The 27,399-nt window shown below is 42.9% G+C and overlaps 1 protein-coding gene across 10 annotated transcripts in view; it reads right to left on the reverse strand.

The window, feature by feature from the left end:
- The window catches only part of PAK1 (p21 (RAC1) activated kinase 1), a 95,711-nt gene that overhangs the window by 28,099 nt on the left and 40,213 nt on the right, over window positions 1–27,399 (reverse strand). For 6 of the 10 annotated variants that reach the window (XM_056505730.1, XM_056505745.1, XM_056505738.1 and 3 more), the window contains exon 2: window positions 2,237–2,447. In XM_056505730.1, coding sequence (XP_056361705.1) covers window positions 2,237–2,426 — 190 coding nt within the window. In that variant the 5' untranslated portion in view covers window positions 2,427–2,447. Of the gene's footprint in view, window positions 1–2,236; window positions 2,448–17,886; window positions 17,963–27,399 lie in introns of all 10 variants that reach the window. The other 4 variants (XM_056505700.1, XM_056505709.1, XM_056505662.1 and 1 more) reach the window with 1 other exon arrangement.

Below are 27,399 nucleotides of genomic sequence, written 5' to 3' on the forward strand. Positions count from 1 at the left end.
CTGCCTGGCAAGGAGTATAGCTCAATGCAAATGTGCAAACATGCACAAGGCCCTGGATTTACACCCCATGTTTATCCCTTCACACAACACCTCTGCTCATGTGCAGGGGTAGGACAGATTTACTCAAAATTACTTTCCCCTAACTGAATAGAAACCAGTGTCCCTCTTAGTTGAGCCAAACTAGAAAATAACACCCAAATTATTTCAGGCACAAATCAAAGAAATGTCTGAACACCGAAGAATTTCCCCACATTTAACCAGCATGACACACTAGGAATTTAGCTGTCATCATGAGACTAGAAGAAGTTTTCATGAGATGGAAATCAACCAATTTGAAGTGAAGGTGACAGTGCTAAAGGAATTTTTTGCTCAACAGGAATTAGAGGACAGAAGCAACCATTCTCATTTGGGCAGGTGTATTGCAACAGAAGGCTCTGCTGGGCTTGGCTAAACAAAAAATCTCTCATATCTTGAAGCATCTGCCATGTTGGCCAATCTTCAGTAAACACAGGCAGCTTCAGATCAGTCACAGTCTGTCTGCTAAATTTCCCCAAACCTTCACTTTTCTCCTTGTTCACAGTCCTCTTTCATAATCCAATTCTAACTAGCATTTCAGGTTCTACTTCTTTTACTCTTTCACAAATTTCAGGTGATTTCTTTGATCTCTGAAACAGTCGATCCTAGAGATTTAAAAACTCCTCTCCCTTAAGTAAGTCAACACAAAAATCTTGCAGCATTTTTAGGATTCACACTCATAATGGCAAGTCCTAACCCAGACCCAGCAGACTTTTAACACTGAGGTTTCTGGACTGGAGGTTCAAAACCTGACATTTGTAAAACAATCCAAAACTGCCAAAAGTATCAGGTAAGTATAATAACAATGAATGCCACATTCACTTTGTAGAAAACTATCTACCACCTTGTTTATTTAAATTAGAAAAGCTATCATTTCAATTAGTCTTTTCACTAATAAAAATTAGGAGGCAGCCTCCCTCCTGAACCCCAGGGAATTGAAGACATTTAGTCTTGACTTTAGTTACCCAGTGCTTAGAAACTATTGCAATACAGAAAAAACTGATGCATTACGAAGAGGAACTACAAAAAAATAGGTCAGATATAAAAAGAAATCAGCTCATATTAGGGAATGGAGTTGTTTTTTTTTGCATCCCTTCAAAAGATTCGTAAGAGAGAGATTCTTTAAAATATCCTCATCCTAAAAATTAGAATTTCATGTACAGTTCACAGTTCCTATTTCTTTTTCCATCTGTTACAGTCCCTTGAACATGAAAAACTCCTTAAGTTCACAAGAAATCTGGAAGAATTTTCAGTGACAGATTGCTCTTAAAAGAAAGTAGACAATGCCTGACCCAAACATTAGAAGAGAGTAAATGGCCATGAGGCAAAATATGACAGGTCTAGTAGGAGATTGCATGTTAGTCTTTATAGCACAAATTATTTGCTGTTTAAAACAACCAAACAAGCAAAAGACCTCCCTCTGCTCTCCACCAATTGCCAATGCCAGCTTTATTGGCCAGCCTGTAATAGGCACAAAACATTATGGACAAGTCAGGCTGGAAAGTAACAGAGCTAGTCCCAGAGTTAGTCCTGGTTTTCAGGGACACTGTTCTCATAATTTATGGGAAAGGAAAAAATTTAAAAAACAAAACAAAACAAAAAACTACAAGAAAGGGGTTTCTAAAAGGTCTCTAAAAGAGACTTGCAGAGGGATTTTGACAAGGACATGGAGTGATAAGACAAGAATGAATAGATTAAAAACAACAGAGGGCAGGTTAAGATTAGATATTAGGAAGAAATTCCTCACTGAGAGTGGTGAGGCACTGGCACTGCCCAGAAAAGCTGTGGGTGCCCCAGACTTGGAAGTGTTGAAGGCCAGCCTGGATGAGGCACTGAGGAACCGGTCTGGTGGAAGGTATCCCTGCCTATGACAGGAGTCAGAACAAGGTGATCCTTAAGGCTCCTTCCAACCCAAATAATTCTAGTATTCTATGATCTTTGAAAAAAAAAGTGAGATGGATTAAATGTTACAGGATTAATCATTAGAAAAAACAGATCTACAGACTTTACATAAGATTAAAGGACCAAGACAGATGTGCAGGAAACAAACACACAACATTTTCTAAAACTTCAACCATCACTCAGCATCAAGTGCTTGACTATGCTCAAGCAGAGCAACATTCAGACAGAAGGTTTACTAGAAGAGATAAAAATACTGTACTTTTATCTCCTGGCAAAATAGATCGGTAAAATCGATCCTTCCTCTTCTTTTCTTCTGGATTGGGAGGCAGAGGTTTTGAGCCATGGTTTAAAGTCCCAGGATCTTTGCTTCCTGATCCAATCATAGTGCTGGTATTTCTCATTGGGGGAGCAGGTGGTTTGTCTTCTGTTTCAACTCCATTGTTAGACATCTTCAGCTGGGGAGGCCGTTACTGAGAATTGGAAAAGAAAACAAGTTAGAAGCCTTAATTATTTACTTAGTGTAGTCTAGAACCACACACTATCAAGTAAATCACAAGCAAGTATTTGCAGATGGACGTGCAACCTCAGTCCAGCTATTAACACAGCACTGCTGTATTCACCATTAACATATGCCCATGTGTCCTAGTGCCACATCCACAGGATAATGGTAGCAACACAAACCAAACATAAAAATTTGTGTCAGCAGAACAAATTCTACTCAAGATCCTAATTTTTTCTGTTAGTAAGACTATTCAAGCATTTGAGTTATTGATCACCAAGAAAAGCCTGATTCAGGATACAAGCAATTCTCAAGCAAACCACAGAGCAGAAGTGCAGGGTGGGAAGGTAAATATGAGATGGCAAAGAGTAAGGATACCTGAGAGGAGCCAACAAGTTGCTGAGTTTGTAATACCTCTCATATCCATGCTAGTTCTCCTAAAAACTACATCAAAAGGTTTGCATCAGTCTCCAGCACAGCACAATACAGAGACTGAAGTCTGTACTCAGAGTTTTGATGCAGCCACTCAGGCTCCTTTGCTAAAAAGCTGCTGAGCAGGTTCAGAGGCAGAGGTGGCCAGGAAGCCTGAGCTGTACCCACGTCACCTCAGATGCAGTGCCACAGCCCCCAGTTGTGCCAAGCCAGCACACTTCAGGAGCAACTCCAACTGGCAGGAAATTGATTGCATTTTGTTCTGTTGGGAGGGTCAAATAAAACTAGATCCCCAACACACACTTAAATCCATAAGTAAATAAGCCCTGCTGTGCAGATTTAAAGACGGAAGCTTGGGAACAGGGTAATAGATTATTCTGCAACAACTAACTTGTTCCACCCAAATGAGATCAGCATTACTCTGGGAACAGCCTGGCTGCTGCAAGATCCTTCTGGAAACTGGAATTCATCTGCACTGTTTTCTCTCAAAAGTAAGTCGGGAGTTAACTGCTGAATAAAGACCAGAGTGGGAACAGTTTCTGTTTGGGTGGGAAAAGCAATTCAACAGCTTTACCAATTTCACAGGCAGTAAGGGAAGATGTTTCACTCAGGGAGAGAATTACAGGGTGGCAGAAAGTCAGAAGCTGTTTGCTCTCTGCAATAAGAAGTCTAGCTACAAAGCTGAGATCACTGCTGACTGCCTGGGAGCTGCTTTCCATGGGCTGGACTCAGTGTGACACTGAGTCACACTCAAACAGATCCCAGCCCCACACCATCCTATGGCCACACAGCACTCAGCCAGCCTCCAAAGTCTTCTTCAGCCAAGCTACTGATCCTCAGGGTAACTGGCAAGGTTTGCACCCAGAGCACACTGCCCTTGCTGCTGTGGGGAACGAAGGCAGGCAAACACTGCCCACAGAAGTCACTCAGCAGCAATGTGCCAGATTTTGCCAAGAGCAGAGTTTCCCTGTAGCCTGCCAAGCCATGGCTGGCCAGCAGCTCCACCTTCACTTCCACTTGATTGATTCCCAGTTTCTTCAAAGTTGCCCTTAAATGGGAGGGTTGGCAGTGCTGTACAGCCTGTAAGGCTTTGAGCAAGTCTTCACAGACAGGGAATTTTGTAAAGGATCTGACCCTAGCCCCATTTTCCTTCCCATACAACTGTGCAGTGGAATATTAAATGACAGACTGCCATTTGGGGATTGATTTTTACGGTGGGACAGCTCTGGCATTTGGGAGGAGTAGGGGGAAATTATCTGTACACTTGTCTGGGCGTGTCCTCACAAGTGCCCTGTGCACATCCCACTGCTCAGGCTTCAGCCTCATGCTATTCTCGGGTATTAAACAGAACAGAACCAAGTGACAGCTGGAGTGCCAACCATGAAGTTGGTGCAAACCAATACTCTCCTGCCTAAGCAGTGCAAAAAAAGTCTAAGCTCAAACCCCACTGATAATTTTGGCAGCCACTGCTGCACATGTATCTTGTGAAACATGAAGATACTGAGTCCTTCCTGATGGGCTTTGCACATCACAGTGGCAGTGGCTGTGACTGAACTGGCACAACTAAACCATCTGAAACAACATAAGCAGCACTGTCCCATAAGAGATGCATTCTGTACTTTGATCTTAGTCAACTACAAGAAAGCAAATGGCCAGGAAGGTGCTAGGAATATACTGCAAACAGGGAAGCAGAAGGAAAAGGAATTTTAGCAGCCCTGTGCCTGCCAAACAGACCTCCCCAGGAGTGGCACCACTTCTGCTGCTCAAACACCCTGGTTTACCCCCACAGGGGTTTGAACAAAGGTGCATCCAAAGATTCCCCCATCAGCCAGACTTCCTGGAGCTGCAGGCATGGCTGGGATGGAGACTGACTCACTTCTGGGTCCCTCTCCCACTGAGCAGAGAGGTCAGTACACCTGCTTTCACAGGCACAAAACTAACCAGAGGACAGAGTAAAGTTTACTAAGTAGCAGAATGGATGAGACTGAAATAGAGCAGTATGTGGCTCCAGGCTGGAGAAGAAGAAGTGAGAAGAAGAATAAAAAAACAGACCAGATTACAGGCAGAGCTGGCCTAGTGTTGAGAGAAAGAAAAAGAACATAAGGAAAAACCTCAAAATAAAGAGCATAAGAAAAATCTCTGGATGTCAAGCTTCCTCCCTCAGTTCCACCAGTGAAAAACCCCAGGGACATCTGCTCTCAGTTTCTTCAATATAAAAAAGTTTTTCAAAATCCCTCAGTCAGAAAGGATAGTGCACAAGTGAATTACTGTTTTACCGCAGGGACAGAAACTGGCAGTACAAGCTCTTCTTTATCTTACATTATTTCCTGAGAGAGCAAGTAACTGCTGAGAAGTTACATAGTTTTACAAACAATGTTGTTTCACACCTATTTGATAACTGCACCTTTGCTGTGGGCAAAGCCTACAGTACACCCTCTCATTTTCCCTCTATCACTTAAGCTCACAGACCTTTCTCTTCATCAGTCTTATGTTTGGAGTTACATGGGCTGTCACAAAACTAAGAGACTGATTCTAGGGAAGTTATCCCCTGTAATAGCAGCACCAGAGGGTTCCCAAAAGCCTTGTGCCACTATACATTTAAAGGGAAAACCAAAAACCTGCTTACATGAATCCTCCCACTGCAATACAGAGATCAAATGCAACATCATTATACTTTCAGCTTCTATTGGCTTCAAAGTGGGCAGATGAAACCCTGTCCTGACAGAATTATACCCCCAAGTCAGGGCTGAGAGCCCAGAGCCGTGCCAAGTGGTTACAGAGGTAGCCATCTCCCTCACTGCAGCCCAGCTGGCTGTGCAAATTCTCCTCTCCCTAAAATAATCTCCTGCCAATTCACATCTAAGCAGGATTTAACCAAACCCCCTCAAGTAGGCACTGCTCAAATTCAGAGCATCAGGCAATCGCTTCTCCAGCCAGCAGAACATCAGTGCTTGGCCACTGAAATGAGTCACTCTGCTCGGCACAATCCATCCCAACAGGAATGCAAAGCATCACTGCACTGAGTTATTTCCTTCTTCACACCAGCACGACTCTGCCTTGAGAAATCCATCTTAGGTTTCCACGGTGTGATTAAGTGAACAGTGGAAGCAATGAAACAGCACATGAACTTTTCAACCACAGTCAGATGAGGGAATACATTTTAGCTGCAGCCACAATTATTCTCAACTACTACATATATTAAAATACCACCACTCAAATCAAATCCCATAGACACCACTAGGAAGGCACAGATGTAATGTAGGACTATTGTTTCTGCAGACACTTGGGAGCACTGAAAGTTTGAGTTGTTTCAGCACACAGTAATCATGAAAAGTTTTATTACATAATGCAATCTGTGACTGCTGTAGTCAAGTTATGGTTGCCTTCAATGCACCTTTGTCCCTTTCCATCAACTTTTGCAGCCCATTAGCTACATATCATTGCCCCAGAAACAGAGTCCAACAGCAAACCTGACAAACTCTTCTTTCACACCTACAAAACACTTCTGCAGACAAGAAAGAGACAGACAGAAGACAGAACAAGCAGAAGTACTGAACAGAAGACAGCACCCACAGGTGCCAAGAGCGGCATCCAAGAGCTCAGAGTACATTCCCACATGCAAAGATCCATGCAGATCTGCTGATCTTTGTTAAGAAGATATAATACAAAAGAAAATCACAGAATCATTGAGGTTTCAAAAGACCTCTAAGATCATCGAGTCCATGCACTAACTCAGCACCACTGTGTGAACCACTTAATCACACTCTCAAGCGCCACATCTACATGCCTTGGGAATCAACAAGTTTATGCTAAACTTCAGGCATAAACTGTAGTACAGGCACAGTCTCCTGAGACATTCACCTCACAGAGTGGGACTCAAAGGTAGGAGGGACATTCTGACCCTACTGTAGCACACACAGAAAAAAGAGAGAACAAAGACTCTCTATGTATGTCATTTTTCCTTCCACTTAACCACATCATTTCAAACCTGCTGCTCCACACTGAACTCTAGGCTTCTATCAAGCTGCTTGTGCTCTTTTGCATTCCTTAGGAAGACAGACAGATGACTGATTGCTAAACCAGAAAGCAATTAAAAAGTCAGAAAGGCTGAAACCTACGCTACAGTAGATGCCATACAGATAACTACGTCCAATGCATACTAATTGCAGGAGTCAACATGAAAACTCATAAAAGAGACATCTATAATTCATGCAGTCTGGCAAGAGAGTAGCTCTAAGTTACTCACTGCAACTTACAGATGAATAAACTATATTAAACAAGACAGGGAGGAGGAAGATGCTCAGCAACTGCTCTTTCCTCTCTGCCTACTACCAGAAGGAAATCCACATTTTTCCCAGACACTAGTATTCTGTTGTCGGCAGGGTGAGGAAAGGGTGTCTTGCCCACAAAAAAAAAAAAAAAAAAAAAAAAAAAAAAAAAAAAAAAAAAAAAAGAGAGTCTTGAACTTTAATCGAGTTGATCCTGCTCAGAACAAGTGTTTTACCTCTGCACCAGTATCTCTGCATCCTTGCACCCCACGGCTAGAAACTGCTTGTGCACACACACAGTTAAAATCTCCTCCTTCCCCCTCACACTGCCCTGGTGAGAAAGAGCACAGGCTGTGCCCTACTCTGTTCAAACACATTGCAAGCAGCAGATTCCCTCCCTGTGTGTCACGCTTCCATGCAAATCCCAGCAGAAAAAGTAACATCAGAGTTTACCAGCTGGGTTTCCACCCAGGATGAAAAGACAGTCATTCGTTTTTTATTACTTTATGTGGGACTAAGGCTCAAACACCAGTCTCACACTGAAGGCAAGGCACCCCACGCATTCCACCTGAGAAATAGGCAAGAGGTGTCTTCTTCCTCCACCCAACAGCAGATGGGACCTGGAACACATGCTGTCACAAAAAAGGCAGCTGCAACACACGCACCCCGAGGGAGGACAGACCCATCACTGCATTCAGAGGTGATTAAAAAAAGCCTCAAACTCTAGCATGGAGCTGTCTCCCCAAAACAGTCACTGCACATCTCTCTGTGTAAATATGCCAATTAAGCCAAAAAAGCCAAGGACCAGCAGAGCACCAGCCTAGACCCCACATTTACATGTAAACTACAACAAAAAACAAACAAACAAGCAACAAACTAAACAACATGTTTGCATAAAGTTCAAATAAATAATTACAAAACAGCAGTTTGCTGATGTCTTTTCAGAACTTACCTGTTAGACCCCTGCAGGTGCTACCAACACCTCAAGATGCAGATGAAATTGCTCAATTAAATGAAAGAATAATCACTCAACATCAGTATACACGTAGAAGAGAATGAATCCACTGCTGCAGCACGGGTGGGTGGGTGGGTGTGAGGAGGGGGAAGGGAGACACCCTCATGGCAGATGGCCAACTACCAGTTGCAGTCTTGCTCCACTGCCAGCATTATTGCCAGAGTGCCAGACTTAAAGGATGACTGACCACTTACAACTCAACAGGAAAAGCTGGACAACTCCACGACTTGGAATTTCAAAAGCCAAAAGTCCGGACAGTCCTTTTAAAAAAAAGCCTTTAATTCAACCCCAACAGATTGGGCTAAATGCAAGAACTGCCAGGTGGGATTCCCCAGCCCAGATTTTGCAGGAGGAGGTGGACATCAGTGCAGTGGGCAGGAAAGCTGCAGAATCTCTCCATGGGCAGATATCCGTGCTAACCCATCCTACCGCACAGATACGCTTCTGAAGAGGAGCAGACTAATTATAACCACTCGATTCCTAGCAACAGAGTTCTCCTTTCATTCAAGTTAAGGAAGCTTCTTTCTGTTTTGTTTGAAAGAATCAAGGCCCAATGTTCAGCAGCTTGCACAGTGTGGCCCATGCATGGCCACTGTGACAGTAACCCAGGCACACTGAAGGTTACAGAAGCACTGAGGCAGGTCAAGCCCTTTTCACCACATTAGGCTTGAATCCAAAACCACAGAGAGGCAATGCCAGCTTAACTTGCCATGTTTAGACTTGGCTTCAGCTGTTGCACAAATAAATGGCCGTGTCAAACAATGACCATTTCATAATCAATGCCAGCCATGCCCAAGCACCTGGAACACGTGATGAACTGCCCTTACCTGTGCTCCAGTACTCAAGCTTGGAGAACTGCAGAGATTCAGCTCTGCCTGATCCCATCCCTGGGCAGCAGCCTCCTCACTTTGACTGATCATTTACCCACTTCTAACAGCACTTTTAAACAGCCCAAGAGAAATAAATTGCATTCATATTCAAGGAGAAAAAAAAAAAAAAAAAAAAAAAAAAAAGCAAGCTGCGACAGAAAGAACCAAGAGTATCGTTTTTAAAAGCTCTCAGCCCACAAATCATCCTCCTTGTTTCCTCATCTCCTGAAGTGCTGCCTCCCCTCCCCCAGCTACATGCCTGAACAAGCAAGTTCGCTGTTGCAGATGTCAGGACAGGCTCCCTTTTCCAGCACAGCACAGCACAGAGCAGCCTCGGCTCCGGTTCCGCTTTTGCTCGCAGGAGGGCAGGGCTTCAACCACACAAGTCAAAGTAGTCCCTGGAGTCAGAGCTTGCTAAGCAGGGTGGGAAAAATAAAGGCCTCTTATGTTAAATCATATCCAAAGCTCATATAAGCAGGTTCCTGGAGGAAATCTGTGCTCCAGAGGAAATGACTGGACGCAGCATAAAGAGAATATATTAACGCACACAGTTAAAGCCACCCCCACTACTCTTGCCTAAGTCACTTGGCTCAGAATCCTAACTACACATTAGCAGCAACAGCAACTGAGAGCAGCCAAATCATTAATCAATCTTCCATTCAAAAGTTTCCAATGCAGAAGATGGGCATAGAGCACAAGGCTCAGACTTAAGAGCTATCTCCTAATGTGGAATAATTCCTGGTACAATGTATTAAATACATGCTAGCATTTGCAAAAACTGCACCTTTTAAAATGCAGACATCTGTCATTTAGCAATGGGGGTGGGGGTAAGAAAGGTATAAGAAAATGAGAATATTGTCAGATCAAGTCAACAACACCCCATAAGCACAGAGGACACTGCAATGCAGTGGTTAGCAAAAAGCCACAGTATGCAAATAGATGAAAGCTTACATTAACCTGTAAAAGCTGAGGTTTTTCCCTGAGGCAAAGAAACACCAAGACACAGAGAGCTGCAAGGAGGAAACCAATGTTCTTAAGCACAAAACTCATTCAGCTCTTTTGCTGCTGGGAAAGTAAAGAGCAAGAAGACAACCCAATTATCATTAGTGAATGAAACCATCCAAGACCCTCAATTAGACTGAGGGGAAAATGCCACAATAGTTCAGTGCTAATTGGAAATGCAAACATTTATCATCAGAGTAGTGCTTGCTCCTGTGTATAGCTCCATTGTGTTCACTGCTGCTAATGACAGTAGGAAGCCCAGTGCCCCATAGTATTTATGTAATGACTGGCAAAGCTGTCACATTCCCTTAATTGCTAGCCAGGATTTTCATACTGGCAGTAGTTTTCAATTAAATAAAATCACAAAGATTGGTTCAGTTTCACATTGCTTGTTAAAAGTTTTGGTTCATCAAAGCTGGGGAAAGAGGGGAGAATGAATAGTTCTCCAAAGACAGGATAAGTTCTGCATCAAATATGAGGTTTTTGTAGACAAACTGAATTTAGAGACAAGCACCATCCAATACCCAGCACTGCAAGAGCTAATTTAATATCAGTAAAGACAAGCAATTTGAGAACTGAACATAAATCTGCTTCAGGTTTGCAATGATTACTCCTTCAACTGTGATACATTAAATGCTCTGAGCAGCTCACTTACAAGGCAAAATGAAAAAGCCTAAGGTGGCTTACAGTTCCTCCCCTAATTAAACTGTCACAGTAGTCTTCTTTGCTGCAAGAACATCACCTCTGTGTTTATGATTATATGCTATCTAGCATAACTCCCTATTCCACCTGCTTTATGATTCCAGAACACACAGAAGGAGCCATAGTGGGAAGATCTCACATCCACAGACTTCTTTGCTTGTACCAAATGCACTGTAGAGCACTAACTAGTCCATTAAGAATCATGATCGTTTAATTTAATGAGCAGCAGTTTGTTTTTAGGAAGCACCATCAAGCCTTTTATCACATCATTTACTCAGATTCCAATCATACTTACTGTATGTCAGTAGAGAAAAGAAAGCTCTACAGGACTGGCACAAAGGAACTGCTGTTTCTGCAACATATTACAACCAAGTCTGCATTAGAACTCAGTTAAATAAAGCCCATGAGCCAAGTGAACTATTTTTACTCCACTGAACAAAAGGAAATATAACAACATCATTTATTACAGTGGCAGGCCCATTTTAAGGCACTATGTAATTAGGAGTAGGAGTTAATTGCAAGGCTAGATATAGCAGGCAAGGTTTTCCTCAACATCTTTGAGCAAGGTTTTTCTGGGGCACAGATCTTCTTACCCTCTGTTCTTGCTACAGTGACCTAAGCAGCTTTCAGTAGGATGCATGAATCTTCACTGCTACCTATTTAAAACTCATTCTTTCTCAAGCAGCAGCAACACTACAGCCATAAAACCCAACCCAGAGGAGACTGAATGAGCTCCTATTCACAGCCCTGTCAGCATCTGGAGCAAGTAACTTGCTTATTTCCATCCAATTCCCAGTGGACAAGCATCTACATCATACAATTAGTGACAATATGAACTGCAAATTCAGCAGAATTGGGATTTCACTGATGGATGGATTGCCAGTATGCATGTTTTATTCATCTCAAGACTGCTTTGTCAGGTTGTTGTTTGTCCTCTGTGTACTTAAAATGCTAAAAATCTTTTTATGGTCATTACTGGGCAGACAAGCAGCTCTATGGACAATGTTGTACCTTTGCTAAGTGGTAGCTAAGACTCAACTCATTTCCACAATGAAGACAATAATCAAAGGCAGATGCTCTAGGAAGATGTGAGTTAAGACATTTTGTTCAATACAGTATTCCCTCACACTGCTTTAAGTCAGCTTGCTCAAGTCCTAAGCTACTTCCTAAGGCCACCAGCATAAGAATTAGGAGAGCACAGCACACAGCAAGTCCAGGTGTAGTTTTCTGATCACCCTCCCCTAATTTCAGCAATTAAGAGTCAGGAATGTTCACAGCATGCTGTCATAGAGATATGGTACCTACCCACAACCCAAAGATTTCTCAGTGTTTTGGCCACACAAACCCAGCATCCACCTCAGGTTACCTGACCACACTCCCTTCCCTCTCTCCTATCCAAGGCAAGAGAGTGTAAAATGATAATTGAAATTCTGTAACTAGCACACCATAATTTCACCTCTCACCTTTACAGCAACAGCTCTGTTTGCTAAAAAACCTCAAGAATATGAACAGGGCAGTCAGTTTTGGAAACAGCTGTTGCACAACTCTCAAGAAATCCCAGGTTTGGCCCCTGAGCACACCCAGGAGCAATGCATGGGGTTGCACTTCCCAAACCAATTTTTCCCCCTTCACTTTATGCCATTTACACTTGTCTCAGGTAAGCTCTGCCTTCCTCTCTACTAACAATTCCTACCTATGTTGTGGCACAACCTGCACTAACTCCACCTTTCCTGTTCTTACACTCACTGCAGAGGGATTCAGCGAAGTAAAACACACTTGCCATGGGAAAGGAGATGCTTCAAATCAATCCACAACAGAGCTGAAGTGAACTGTCTCCTTTGCAAGTATGAGGTTGCTTCTTCCACATTTCCATTTGTTTCTTTTGGCCCAGTTTTCATAGAATCACAGAAAAGGCTTGGGTTGGAAGGGACCTTAAAAATCAACCTCTGCCATGTGCAGGAATTCCTCCCAGAGAATCAGATCAAGTTGCTCAGGGCCCCATCCAACTTTTTGTTCCATTCCTGGTTATTCTTGTACTGCTGATATTTGCAGGTGCTGATTCACAGCCTCCCAACATGCACACGTTTCTCTTTTATTTTTAAGAAAAACCTCTTCAGGCTGGAAATAACTCTTGTTTTCCCATGAACACTCTTCAATGTACATCTAGTTTTATCTGAGGAGCTTAAATATTCTATGTTGGCAAAAGTTTTGTCAGTCTCTGCTACTCTATTAAAACACTATAAAACAAACATCTAAACTTGTGGCCAGCTACTTTCTAAGGTCCCTTTTAGCTTTAAAAACAGAAGTTGGATTTGGGCCTAATATATATTCTTTAAATTTACACCATGGTTTGAATTTACATCCCCCACAGGTGAAACTTCCCCAAAGGGTTTCCATTCATAAAGATAATTAAAAATCTGCAAAAATATAAGTATTTATTTCTGACAACATTTAACCAAAATATCTTAAATAGAGGTGTCAAATCCCAAATCATGGCTTTAAAATGGGCTCTCAAAAAAAGTAATCCTAAGCAAATAAGCCCATAATTCTGTCATTTTAGTATCTTGTGCTGTCAGCAGACAGCTTCCATCTTAGATCTGAGATGATGTATTGTCACCAGCCCCTGGTCCACTGGCTCCTAACCTTTTCCTCCACACAGAGCATCTGTACTCTGGCTATTTCCCTGGAGATTCATTAACTGCTTCTTCCTCAAAGGCTGAGATTATTGGCATTTTTCTCAGACTACATTTCTAACCATTTAAAAGACCTGTCAGGACAGAGAAATAAATACATACCAAAAAATAACAATTCATCCATCTCTCTGTCAAGATATCACAGGTAAAGGGAAGATCTAAGTTTGGCTAATGCCTTTAAGGACCATTTTCTATCTTGCATGCCTGTAAATCATTTACATAGCATTCCACACCCTCTTTTAATGCCAGTATCCCAAGGGAGAAGGTGGATTAGAATATTGGTATCTTTAATTTAGGAGGCAATTAGACCAACAACAACAAGAGCTGTATGTATACTCAAAATAATCTAGTTAGAATTCTATTTTAATTAAAAATCAGTAAAACAATCCCATTATGTAGAGAATTGCTTTAGGCATGGTTCCAATTCAGCACATCTTTTTATTTAGTATTTTAGTTCCACACAGAGAAAGTGATTGAAATAACACTGTAGATTACCAGAATGGTTCTTTCTGTACAGCAAATTCCTCTTCCAGTTGGAGAGCTTGGGAAGATACAGAAATAAATGTTCCAATGTCAGTCAGCCACTTGGTAAGCCACTTAATAAAAGAAACAAAAATAAATCTGCTAAAATAAAAGCAGCCTTTATCTCAGGCCACTATAACCATCAGGTAGAAGTGGATTCTCCACTTCTGCTCCACTCTGGTGAGACCCCACCTGGAGTGCTGCATCCAGCTCTGGGAATCTCAGTGTCAGAGGGACATGGACCTGCTGGAGCAAAACTAGAAGAGAGCAGAAAGATGCTCAGAGGGCCAGAGTGCCTCAGCTATGCAGACAGGCTAAGAGAGCTGGGATTGCTCAGCCTGGATAAGGGAAGGCTCCACCGAGATTTTAGAGTACCGTCCAGTGCCTAAAGGGGCTACAACAGAGCTGGAGAGAGACTCTGGACCAGGACATGGAGTTACAGGACAAGGGGGAATGGCCATAAGACAGAGGGCAGGTTTAGATTAGATACTAGGAAGAAATTCTTTCCTTTGAGGGGGTGAAGCACTGAAACAGGCTGCCCAAGAAGCTGTGGATATCACATCCTTGGAGATCTTCAAGGCTAGGTTGGATGGGGCTTTGAGCAACCTGGCACACAGTGGGCAGTCCCCATGGCAAGGGTTTGTAGAAATGATGATCAATAGTGTCCCTTCCAACACAAACCATTCTAGGAGTCTGAAATCCAGTTTCCTCAGTCTTCATCCCACTACCTGCAAACCTCACCTCAAAGGGCACCTAATTCCTCATACTTCCTCCTTTTGCTTCCTTTTTCAAAAAGTAACATGCATCTCTGTTACAGCTGCACAAATTACATAGTTTTGTTTCTAAAAACAGGGAAAAGAAATATTTCCAGTATCATCTTTCATTTCTGGATTTGTTTTTACATGGTCTGTAGGGCCCTGCTGCATAACAAGCATTTTATCCACAGCAAAGACCAGCAGCACAGCTGCCAGAACCAGCATCACTGAACTGGGGAAGGGGGCACAAGGAGCAGGGCACAGGTCTGTCCTAGAGAGCAGAGTGGATGTGTAAACATGTATATCCAAACACATTTATGTGTGCATGTGTGTGTATAACTTGCACCACCCAAGTTAACTCACTTGTTTTGTTTACTCCCAGGCAGTGAGTATGCATCATGTGATATAACCATTTATAAAACATAGCTAACCTCAAGTGACAAAGTATTAAAAACAGTTGTGGAAAGTTATAAAGTACCACAGACTCTAAATTAATAAAATTTGGTATTGTGCATTGCCCAATTATTTCTGTAAGCATTCATACACTGGATCTTGTTTCTATTAACTGAAATCTATATTAAATTATAAAATAAATAAACTTATTCCCCAGAGGCATGTAAAAAAGGCTGTTGCCTAGATCCACGTTGCCCTAATGCACATCAACCACTACTACCCACAATACTGAAATATACTTGAGAATTAAATGAGGAAAAAAAAAATGAAGACACTTCTTGAGACCATTTCCTCTTCCAAAACACTTGTGGGAGGGAGGGCCCAGCAGCTTAGCAAAGGTTAACCTCACCAATCCCCTCCAGGCTTGTGCTGAAGAAAGAAGAGATTCAAGGTCTTGCAGCTCCAGAAATAGAAATCCTCCTTTGCAGACATTTTATTCTACCACAGAAGACAGTGGTGGGTCCCCAGACATCATCTTTGCCACTCCTTATCCTGCTGAGCCTTCCAGTCTGCCAAACTCAACCTTCCAATGCCTCTGGCTTCTTGGGAAGTAAAGAAGATGTTCTCAAACAGACAAAAGTAATAATAAAGTTTCTGAACCACCAGGACGATTGTCACATTATTTATTTTTAGCATTTGAGTGTAGAAGTCCAAGGCACTGATGGGCAGAACTTCATTGTGAAGCCCTCTTGCCTCTCCAAATATCATTGGGAAATAAGGTAGGATGGTTCTGGTGTGATGAATGTGTACATAATTATGAAGAACTGGGAAGGTTTTTCTTATTAACAGGCTTTCCACAGCCTTAAACTTTGAGAAAGTCTGCCTGAAGAGACAAGCACACTTCTTGCTGCCAGGACAGGGGAGTAGATCCAGAGTAGTCTCCACAAATGTGTAACAGTGGTGGACAAACGGCCCTTACACTCCAAAACAAAATCATACTGAAGCAGCAAGGTCTTAGTCAGACCTGAGAAATTCTTACAGGACAGAGTCAGGAAGCCAGGGCAACTTGGCTTGGCATGCCTGCAGGATTAGGCACAGCCATCCAACACCATGGCACTGTCCTGCAGGGTCAGGATCACCGCTGGGCCACCAGAGCCAAAGCCTACACCTACACACAATCCCAGCATGGAATATTGCATCAGGAGTCCACAGGACCATATGGCAGGAGCACCTCTGAAGGCAGAATCAGGCAGCCACGAGAGTAGCAAGCTGACAGAAGAGGTAACATTTGCTCTGAACCTTTTCTGTATCATTAGTGCTTGTGCTAATTACATTAACCAACAGCAGCAGTCACTCTGATGGGAGGGCTGAACAGAAGTGACACAGCTGTCAACTCCATTCACAGAACCAAAGCCTTAAAAGTTCGTCATTCTGGGGGCAGAACAGGATCCATACAAGATGCAAGATGCACAGGATTGCAGCTTTTCTAGGGCAGAAAGCTTCAGAGAGCAAGTACAGCTGACACAGACATTAAAAACTAAACCCATTTGCCTGTTTCTCAGGGGGATTTAAACAGCAGGTGAGTGGGGCTGGTCTGTGGGACATGACCCTTTTTTATTTCAGCTATTTAGATGCAAATTGTTCCCCTTCCCTCCCCCTCTCAACACCATCTGTTAGCCCAGAGGTTCAGACTGTGCCTAGGATGTAGGTTTTGGGGGAGGGGGATACAGATATGGCATTGAGAGAATTTCAGTTGATGCCTCTGTTTCCTCTAGGGTACAGTTTTGAGAGAAGAAAAATCACTTTGCAATACTATAAAATAACAATAGGATTTTTCCCTCATTCTACTGCACTTTTTTACTGACCCCATGGATTTTCTGCCCTAGAAAGCATTCCTTGTCCAGCTTTTGGCTAACAAGCCACATTATACAGTGACATTTATAGCAGGTTGCCATGGTGTTAGCAATGGGCATGAGCTGGTATTGCATGAAGTACCAGAGATTCAAGGAATGAAAGTCCTAAATAATAATAATGAAGTCCTTTACTATAAGGCACAGTATTTAATGTTCTGTTAGTGCTAGTGAAGCTGCCTCATCTCTGACTTTCCCAAGTGAACAGCAATGTACTTTGAAGAACTGCTGAGAGATTTCGTTCATTAAACCCAGGGCTCTAAATTCTTTATAAAGGAATGATTATGGGTGACAGCAAGAGTCCACTTTCAGGAATTTAGAAGATACAGTATTGGAAATGGCAGCTAACAGACAAGCAGGCATGCTGCCACTCACAGGGATGTGGACAGGCTGCAGAAATGGGCCAACACCAACCTTTGCAGCTCAGCAAAGGAAAATGCAAAGCCCTGCTGCTCAGCAGCACAGACTGGGAGCCAACAGGCAGAAAGGAAGCAAAGAAAGGCCTGAGATTCCTGAACATCAAGTTAACCATCAGCCTCCAAACCACCTTTGCAGCAAACAAAGTCAACAGCATGTGGGCTGCACTAGGAAAAACAACTTCCAGCAGGTCAAGGGAGGGGATCCTTCCCCTCTGCCCAGGGCTGGTGAGACAAATCAGGAGTGCTGGGACAAGTGCTCCCTTCCCCAGTACAACAGAGACATGGACACACTGCTGAGAGTCTAGCAAAGGTCCACAAAGATAATCAAGGGACTGGAGTATCTGGCACATAAGGAGAGGCTGAAGGAGCTGGGACTCTTCAGCCTGCAAAAGAAAAAGTTCAGAGGGCTCTTATCAATGTGCATAAATACCTGATGGAGGTGTAAAGATGGAACCAGGCTCCTCTTGGTGGTATCCAGCAACAGGACAAGAGTCAATGGGCACAAACTGAAATACAGGAAATTCCATTTAAATGTAAGAACAAGCCCCACAACAAAACTACACTTCTCTTCTGGGTGGGGATGAGGAAAGATGGATACAAAACCACAGAACCCAGAAAACCACAGATTTCTCAGGAAAATAAAGGGAATTTCCATCCTCAGTGGGGCATGCTCAAAACCCCACTGGACATGCCACTGAGCAGACTGTTCAGCTGCCACCACATTAGGTGGGGAATTGGACTAGACTATCCACACAGAGGTTCCTGCCAACCTCAATTCCACAATTACAAGCTACACAAACTGACAAGGAGATTTTAAAGACAGAGATACACAAAATCATTCAAACTACTTGTCTGAAGCACAAGTAATGTTTTTACTCCTCAGTATCCAAGGCCCCAGTTTAGTGATGAAGACAAAAGTGGTTGGGACAACCTTGAGCAGAAAAATCAGCAGAAGAACTGGGACCAGTACAACACCCTCATTATGAATTTTAATGTGTGGAATACAGTCCCAGTACTTGGGAGATGCCAGATCTTGTCCCAGTTCTCATTTGTGATCTTGGAGGCACAAGAGAGGGAGAAAGCTGAAGTACTTCTTGCCTGCTCAGCCCTCCTCCTATCAGTGAATCACCCCTTTAAAGGAAAGGCAATTCTGGTAGCTAGAGAGCACACAGCATGAGAAGCATCCCTTCCAGGTGCCTCTGCAACTTCAGTTAGCACAAGAAACATATTCTCAGGAAGAAAAAAAAAAGAAAAACAAGAGAGCTGTGTACACAATTCTGATGGGGAACTCAGGTGTAAAGGGCAGGTTGGAAGGATTTGAAAACCCTTGTTCCCCCTTGGAGGCCCAGTGATGGGACAGAAGAGCCCTCCTGAGCTTGAAATATGAATAGGCAGTGACCACCTAAAGGGAAATGGACAAGAAAAACAATGCAGTGTGAGCTTCAGAGCCTCAGCTGCAACTGAGCAAGCTCTTGGCATGCCCTTGCACAATATTTGAGGCTGACACCAAGCTGGGTCCCGTCAGACTTTAATGGTGATGCTCCACTGAGGTGCAGGAAAGCAGCTGTTCAGCTGGGAAGACTTTCTGCCAGACAAAGTTTGCACAGCAATCTTTTCTGAAGGGATGGGGGCCTTTTTCTTTTCTTACTGTTGAGATGCTGTTTGATTTTCTTCAGTGTTGCCAACACAAACACATCTTCCCTCTTTCTTGCACAGAGAGACGAAGCCAGAACAACATATGATCTCAATTACTTGGTGATAGAGAGGAATTTCAGGTACCTACTTTCAGACTATTGACTTCTAAAATACATTCAATTCAATCTTGCTGGAAAGCAATGACAAAACTGACAAAAAGTTGCAGGCATTTCATAGAAACAATCTCTTAAAAAATAAAAATCAACTCTCTGAACAAAGAGAATTTCAATAAATTTGTGCTGGTATTTTGAAAGAAATTAAAAGTTTTTAATTTAAAATACATGGGGTTATATATTCTCCATTTATGAAAAGTAGAATTTTCAGAACATCAGTGTTTCCCCTACAGAATGAGTGCCTTCTTCATGCACTGCTCTAAATCACCAGCTAATTTCTGTTTCCAGATCTCTGGCATTTCACCAGCACTACTGAGAATCTAAAGAACAGTTACTGGAAATGTTTTTGGTTAACCAACTTCTTGTTCACAAATCTCCAGCACATGTACAAACTTTAAGGGCTGCAATCCTGCAGTTAGATCTCCAGTACAAGACAGAGGCATCAAGTCTCAATCTCCTTGACTTTTAAAGGACAGAAAGGTCACCTGTAATAGCTGAGGGGTATTTGGCCTTAATGCCAGCAAGCCACCCACTGAAAACAGTGGGAGTTTAGCCCAAATTAGGATTTCAGGATTTATCCCTGTAACACTTCCCACACAGTACTACCTGACAGCTTCTGAAAACTGGCAAAATGTGAGGGACATGCCAACACCATCCCAGATGAGGTTTCCAAGGGTGTGTTTTGTAACAATTGAATTCAACCAACACCAGTCTGCATATGCACATATTCTCACAACTCCAAGGGGGTTTAGCATGCTGATTTCAAAAGCACAGTGGCTAAAACCACCTCTCTGAAAGCTACTCAGTGCCAAACAAACCACACTTAAAGGGGGTAAAAAAACCAAACCCAAAGCACAAAGAAGTTGCATCCAGGATATCACTTAACTTTGTGCAATAATACCCCCACCTTCAGGTGCTTTTCTAGAACTCTTTTCCAGCACCCAAATCCCCATCTTTTCCCACTCAATACCTCCAGAGCTGCCCTAAAATAGCTATGGCCACCCCCAACATGATCTGGGACAAGGTGGATGGATTTACAGCCAGGAGGCACCAAGGTTTGAGAGGCCAGTTTCTGCTCACACAGTGCCTTTGAACTCAAATCCAATGGTACTGATGCTCAGGAAGCCAGTTTACCACTGGCTGATGAACTTTCCCATCCCTGTCCCACTTTTAACAAAGCAAATATTGATCAGGTAAGTATGTGCAGAGCTGAGTGTTTCTCCTGAGAGAAACTTGTCTATGAGCCCTGTTCAACCCAATCTGGCTTTCATCCTGTGAGAAGCTGAGCAACAACAAACTCAGGTATTCCAGGGGCCAAAGCCTTTGAACAGTATCACTGCTCTAAATGGGAGGCCTGGGTCCTCCCCAAACTGAAGCCCATGGTTTTATAGACAACAGCATAGGGTTAGTATAATCTAATTTTTAAAAAGATCCTTTCTTTGGATCCCTGGAGGCAGCAGGGCTTTGCACAAGATGGGGTCAACACCTATGGTGCAAGTCAGATTGCATCCTTGCAAATAACCAATGCAGCAACTGGGATACACTGGGTAAGAGGAGCATCCTCTTTAGCTGTCACAGCATCTCCCTGGCAGCAACCAACAGAAAATAACCCAAACAAATGATAAAAAAAGGGTTTCAAAGACAGTCAAGGTCAGTGGGGCTTTGAGAGGCTGAAGCATGACTCATTTTGGAGCTAAGTAGACACACTGCTGAAGAAACAAGACAGGTTCCACTCTAAAAGCAGCAATTAGTTATCAAATGACAGAAGACTTCCACAGGTTATTTGGCACACTTGCATTTTTCATTGGAACTAGCCATTTTTAAGAGGATGCAAATGCAGGAGAAGGAAAGAAGCCTTACTCAAAGAAAAAAAAACATAACACCAAACCGAATAGCAAAAAAAGAATCCCATAGTTGTCACATTTATGACTTACATTCTCTAGACAGGAAATCTTTGGAGCAGCAAAAGCCTCTCTGCCCTTCATTTCATGAACTCTTGATATCATAATCACATTTTTAAAATGCTGCCTTCTTGAATGATGCAGATTAAAAGACATAAGTAATTCTCTGACATACTATTGAAAACCACACACCAGCACAAAACAGCATTTATGGCGTGCAAGGCCACTAAACTATTACTTACAGTGCAATAAATTGTATCCACACAGATACCACTGTCACTGCTGAGCACAAAACTGAGGAAATTCCTTGTCCCTGGCCCCTGGGGTGTGAGTGAGAGAATTTGAACTGCTCCTGCTTGGAGGGGGTTTTGTCCAGCAGAAACATTGCAGTATCTCAGCTAACACAGCAACTGTCCTGTAATTATCATGCACACTTTACAGTCAGTGAAACAAAAGGGACCTTTCACTTAAAGTACTTTCTAAGGCAAAAGCTACTTTAGAGGAAAAGAGGAAAGCTTTTCAAATGATGACTGTGAAAGGACAAGGAGAGAAGATTGTGTGTTTTTATGGGTCAGTAAAGCACTGCTGAAACAACTGTGGCAGGGGATGGTCATAGGAGACGAGGGTTCATTTGCCACACCAAAAGTGTGTTTATTTTCAGAGTTAATGCACTTGTCAACCATTCAGACACAGCCCCAAACAAGAAGGCAGCTTGACAAGACAGAACAAGACACCCACCTGGCTCCACAGTCTAGACAAAAACACGCTTCTCCAAAGCCTTTATGTTTTCCCTTCCTCTTCCAGAGTTAAAACTGGAATGGTTTGGTCCCTTTCCCAAATGGAAAGCCCTCTGAGGTCAAACCAGATTTTGAAGCTTTCTAGCAACTACACAGGTCAGGCCAGCAGAGCTTGCTGCTTACGTGTCTGTGCTCAGGGCATCTGCAGGGTACTCCTGGGATCAGAGCAGAGCTCCAGTTGGATGCTCTCCAGAGGTATTTTAGGAGAACAGAATCAAATTGCCACACAAATGTAATTGCCAAGTTTCCGTCTACTGTTTCAGCAATTTGCTTGACAGGTTTAATCTCAGAGGAGAGAGTGGTGGAGTAATATGTTGTTTTTATTAATATGCCCAAATTCCCTAACACAGCATTCATATCTTTGGTATGGTGCAGGATTCTTTCAAGTTCTGCTTTTGATAATAGAAAGCATTACAAATTCTTCATGCTGCCTGAAAAAAAAGACTTGGGTAGACTGAGTTTAGGGCAGTCATTGAGAAAGGTGCAAAGCAATACTCTTAAATTACCTATTTGAATTACCTATCAAAATCTACAAATCTGGAGCAGAGAATTTTGGTCCTCTGTTTTCTCTTCAGAAGGCCATTCTGAAAGCCAGCCTTCATGACACCTGTTGAGCATCTGGTTACTTCTTTACCTGACACTTTCCATTCCTGTGGCCTACACAGAATTAACTCATCTGGGAGAAAAATATTTCCCTGCCTTCTACTCCACAGAATTTAAGATTCTTCAAACCTGAAGAATCAGATTTGAAGTCTGATTTGAAATTCTGACCCCTTTTGAAAAGGCTGTCTAAGATCAGCATGTTTCTGTGCTCCCATCACCAGCCCATTGTCCATTGGGCTCTTGCCCATTGCACCTCTCCATTTCCAAGCTTACAGACACCTCACAGCATCCCAGAGAATACACTGAGATCACCTGAATGCATCATTATGCATTTGGATCATCTGTTAAACCCACAAGGCATCCACTGTCAGAAGATCCATGAGGAGTGGAGAGTCAGTGTGCATTACTTCCTCTTCACCATCTCTTTCTAAAAATACTTCAGTCCTTATTCCCACAGAATGAGAATGTCATCTAAAGAAGACTGTTTGCCTTCAGAGCTACATGAGAATTCAGGTTTTCAAGCAAAGCTGAGCTATCAACAAAACAAGTTGCTTACACATATAGTTTCCTTTATAGAGAAGAAGTACAGTATTGTTTGTCACTGCACATGTGAACAGTTCCTCTTCAACATTTCAGAACAAAGAAATGAGTAAAGTATTAATCTAGAAAGTGAGAAGAGATTACAGACCTCTAAAAAAATGACAAAAGCCATGTCATTCTGTAACGCTGTTCACAAGAATTGAGCTCTACCTTCAGAAGCCCGTCATTTGGATTATTAATTTTTTAAACATGAAAGTGCTGTATCCCAACACTGATTTTCAAGCCTAAGAGCATTTTGTTCTGAAGATGACTGACCATAGCAAAACAAAAAAATCAAGTGCAGGAAGTGGCCCCAGACCTTCTCAGCAGGTATATGATTACAAGCACCAGTTTGAAATTAGGTTGAACATCCAAAGGCCCAGGAAGCACCAGCTCTAAGACAGAAATGAGGCAAGTCCCAGCTTATAGCCATAAAAAGGCAACAAAAATCCATATTTCTCTTCAACTCTCTGAAGTTCTCTCCTTTCTTGAATCCTTGGGAGAATGGCATTTTTCCTGCTCTATTCCACTTTACATAGGATTCCATGTAAGTAGACTACACTACTTTTTGGCACCATCTTCACACAGTAAGATAGATTTTAAAGAGAGCTTGAGCTTGTAAAACCTGCACCTTCCTACTCCACAAGTTAGACAAAGTACTCCAAAATCATATTCTGTGTAATATTTTTCCAGTTTCCTCAGAGCTCTGCAGAGCCTATGAAAAATCATCTAAGTTTTCAAGTCACAAGCACCACTGGCCCCATCAGCCTCATAGACTCAAGAGTGGTTTTACAAAGAGTGGGTCACACTTCTGCAGGCAATCTCCAAGCCCTGAGCAAGAACAATGCTGGCCAGAGCTGTGACAGTGCAAAAGTGACAGGCAGCACTTGAGCACAATCTGGTCAACAGTTACTGCTTACAGATCCCATGAGAGCTCCACTAGAGATATTAGAAGAAATATTTTTGCAGATATCCATTCACACAGAATGGTGGAGAAAGAAACAGCACAAAACTCTCAAGCACTACTTTGCTTGCTCTTGTACTAATGAGAGAAAGCCAAAGCAACACAGACTTCAGCATAAGCATGAACCACTTAGGAACACTGCAGTCTTTCAGTAGCCAAATATTGTCTACAAGAAATCTGGAGGGGAACTGTTTATTTTACAAGGGCATGCAGTGATAAGACAAGAAGAAAAGGCTTCAAACTGACACAAGGCAGATTTAGATTTCATATTAGGAAGAAATTCTCTACTGTGAGAATGGTGAGACATGGCATGGTTTGCCCAGAGAAGCTGTGGATGCCCCATCCCTGAGAGTGTTCAAAGCCAGGCTGCATGGGGCTGTGAGCAACCTGGGATAGTGGAAGGTGTCCCTGTCCATGGCAGGAATGAGATGATCTTTGAGGTCCCTTCCCACCTAAACCATTCTATGATACATACCCTGGCTCCAGGCAGCTTGACCTGGTTAAGCCATGATATTGCCCATGCTCCAAATACACCTCCAGAGGCAGTGAAGACTGAGCTACAAAGACAAGCACAAAGCCAGGTAACAAAGATTTCAATGTGATAACACAGTTTCAACAGACATTCAAGTTTTCTCTACAAATGAAAGGCTTCAGTGAGATAACTCAAGCAATTAAACCTACACAAAGCCTTGAGTCACTTGCTGGGTCAAGATCCAGCTGATTCCAAGAATCTGTATGCAGGCTGCTTACCCAGAAATTAACCTACTGCCTCAGAAAGTGTTGCTTAATTTAGAAGAGTGATTACTTACAGCACCTGCTGCTAGCCTTGCAGCCCCATACACCAGCTTCTCCAAAATAAATGCTAAGTCTTCTAAAATTATTTACGTAAGTAATTAAGGAAAGAAGTAAAAAAACCGTAAAAATGTAAACTGCTAAATGTAAAACATAACAATGTTATCAGCAGCAGTTGAAACTGTAATTTCCAAAGTAAATAGTGTGAGTTCAGGCAGTTTGAGCTGAAGTTGCACAGCCAGTCCTTGTGGCAGACTCCCTTCTTCAGGCAGGAATAAACAGCAAACACTGCACAGGAGACACACACCAACCTGCGTGTGTACACGGCACACCACCTCAGAAGCAGCCCCACACAGCACCAGAACCTCTGCAAAAGAGGTTTTAAATGTGGCTTTAAAGCCACATTACCTGTAGGCTTTAAATCTAAAGCCAAACCCACAATAGCCTTGTCAAGCCAGCAAAGAGCCTCTAGCAGTAGCTGAGCACTGAGGTCAGTCCTCATGGAGAGAGGGAAAGGAGAGAAACCAAAGAGCAGCTTGATTCCCAAGCCTTAGCCCTTCTCTAGAAGTTTCTGTTCACATCTGCAGATAGAGACTGAAGCACACAGCCCTAAGAGGATGCATCCAGGAATGCCAAGGGAGCCAGCAGATGACACTGCCAGGCCAGCTCCATAATTTTTGATCAATCATAGCAACTGGCAGAGGGGTCCACAGTCTGGAGGAAAGCAAATATCAATCATGATGTCCAGGAGACCCAGGGGACCACAGCTGGGCCTACAGGAACCTCATGAAGTTCAGCAAGGAGAAACAACCACAGGCACCTCCATGTGCTGGGGGTCACCCAGATGGAAAACACCCTGGCAGAAAAGGACCTGGGGGTCCTGGTGGTCACCAAGGGTGGCCTTGCTTGGTTACAGCAGGTTGGGCCAGGCAATCTCTGGAGTTCCCTTCCCACCTCAGCCAGTCTGGGATTCCATGAAGACCTGCACCTAAAGGTGTACAGACATCAAGAAGAGCCCTTCCAAGAAGCAATACAAACTTTTACCTCAATTTTAACTACTGAATGCATATTTTTATTCTACTTTAAAAACAATGACATTTCAGTAATGGTGGCTGAGATGATGTGTGCTTCCTTCCAGGAGAAAGGGTTCAGAATTAAAGCTGTAATCTCTTCTCTGAAGCAGACCTTACCACACAGGTCTGCATCAGAGAAAAGTCAGCCCACTCACTTGTGTGCACACAAATTGGAAGCAATCCACATTTGGGGGCTTTTTTCCTTTTCCTAATCAAGACAGAGGTTATTTGCAAAAATTCAGCTGGGATCTTAAGACCCACTTCATGCACTCAGAAGGACTTTTTCAGCAGCTTGAAAACATCTGACAGTCTATGCCTGCCTCCTCCCCTGACCCATATATATCAAACTCTAAAAGCCACAAGCAGCCTATACAGAAAAGTTTGCCTTTTAGGAGATGGAACAAAGAACATAACATTCCTGTCTGAGTGCAACAAAAACAGTTTGAACAAGGTTTCAAAAGGTTGCAGTCATTACAGCCTCCCAGAACTAGAGGCACCCAGTTGCAATTCAAGCTACTCAGCTCATCTCTTTCAAGCCCAAAAGCTTGGCTAAGTTTGCAGGTCTTTTGGGGACACTAAGTAAAGCACCACAGTGCCTCAGCTCCAGACACTGGCTGTCTCAGAAGCCAAAGCAAGCAAAATAAAACTCAAAGCACTGAGGCTTAGGAGAGCTGTGTGGGCAAAATCTGACTTCACCCATTGCTTTGCAGCTGTCTAGCAGGCCCAGAAAGCATCACACTTCATATTATTCCTTGGGGTGTTCTTATTTCCTTGCTTATTGCTTATGTATTGAAGCATCTGTACAGCTTTCCAAAAAAAGCCCACTATCTGCTGTTTCACTGTACAATGAATTAATGAATGTTTGGTATCAATAAATAGCCTAAAATTATTTTGGAAGAGAAAATGCACAAGAGGTTCTCCAGAAAAGCATACAATTCCTCCTTCCCCCACCCCCTTGGTCAGCTCTGCTTATAGAAGAGGCTCATAAAATTTCAGAACCTTTTTCTAAATTTTAAGCACTGCACAGAAAACCATTCATGCATAAAACACTGCTCAGTGATAAAATGTGACTAATGTGGGTGAAAGAACTTCTGCCTGGTAACACAGAATACCTGAAAGTGCACAGGAGCTCCACTACCTTCCTATAAACTGAAATAAGTTGAGAAAGGTCATGCAAGCTTACAGCAGAGAAGAAACACATCTTCCAGGCTTCTGTCTTGTTCAGGTTCTGCACCTGCAACCCTCCAACTCCCTGCTAATTTTGCAATCAATTCTGGAGCAAGGCACGAAGCAGGGATCTGCTGCTGGAACAGGCTGCCAGGCAGAAGCTGCTGGGGCTGGTACCACACTCAGAATGGAAACAGCTCAGAGAGCAGAAGGAACTGGCAGCACTCTGCCATCCTTATCCACCTCCTGTGCAACTTTC

The sequence above is a fragment of the Oenanthe melanoleuca genome, chromosome 1, assembly GCF_029582105.1.
Source record: "Oenanthe melanoleuca isolate GR-GAL-2019-014 chromosome 1, OMel1.0, whole genome shotgun sequence".
In the NCBI taxonomy this organism is placed as follows: Eukaryota; Metazoa; Chordata; class Aves; order Passeriformes; family Muscicapidae; genus Oenanthe; species Oenanthe melanoleuca.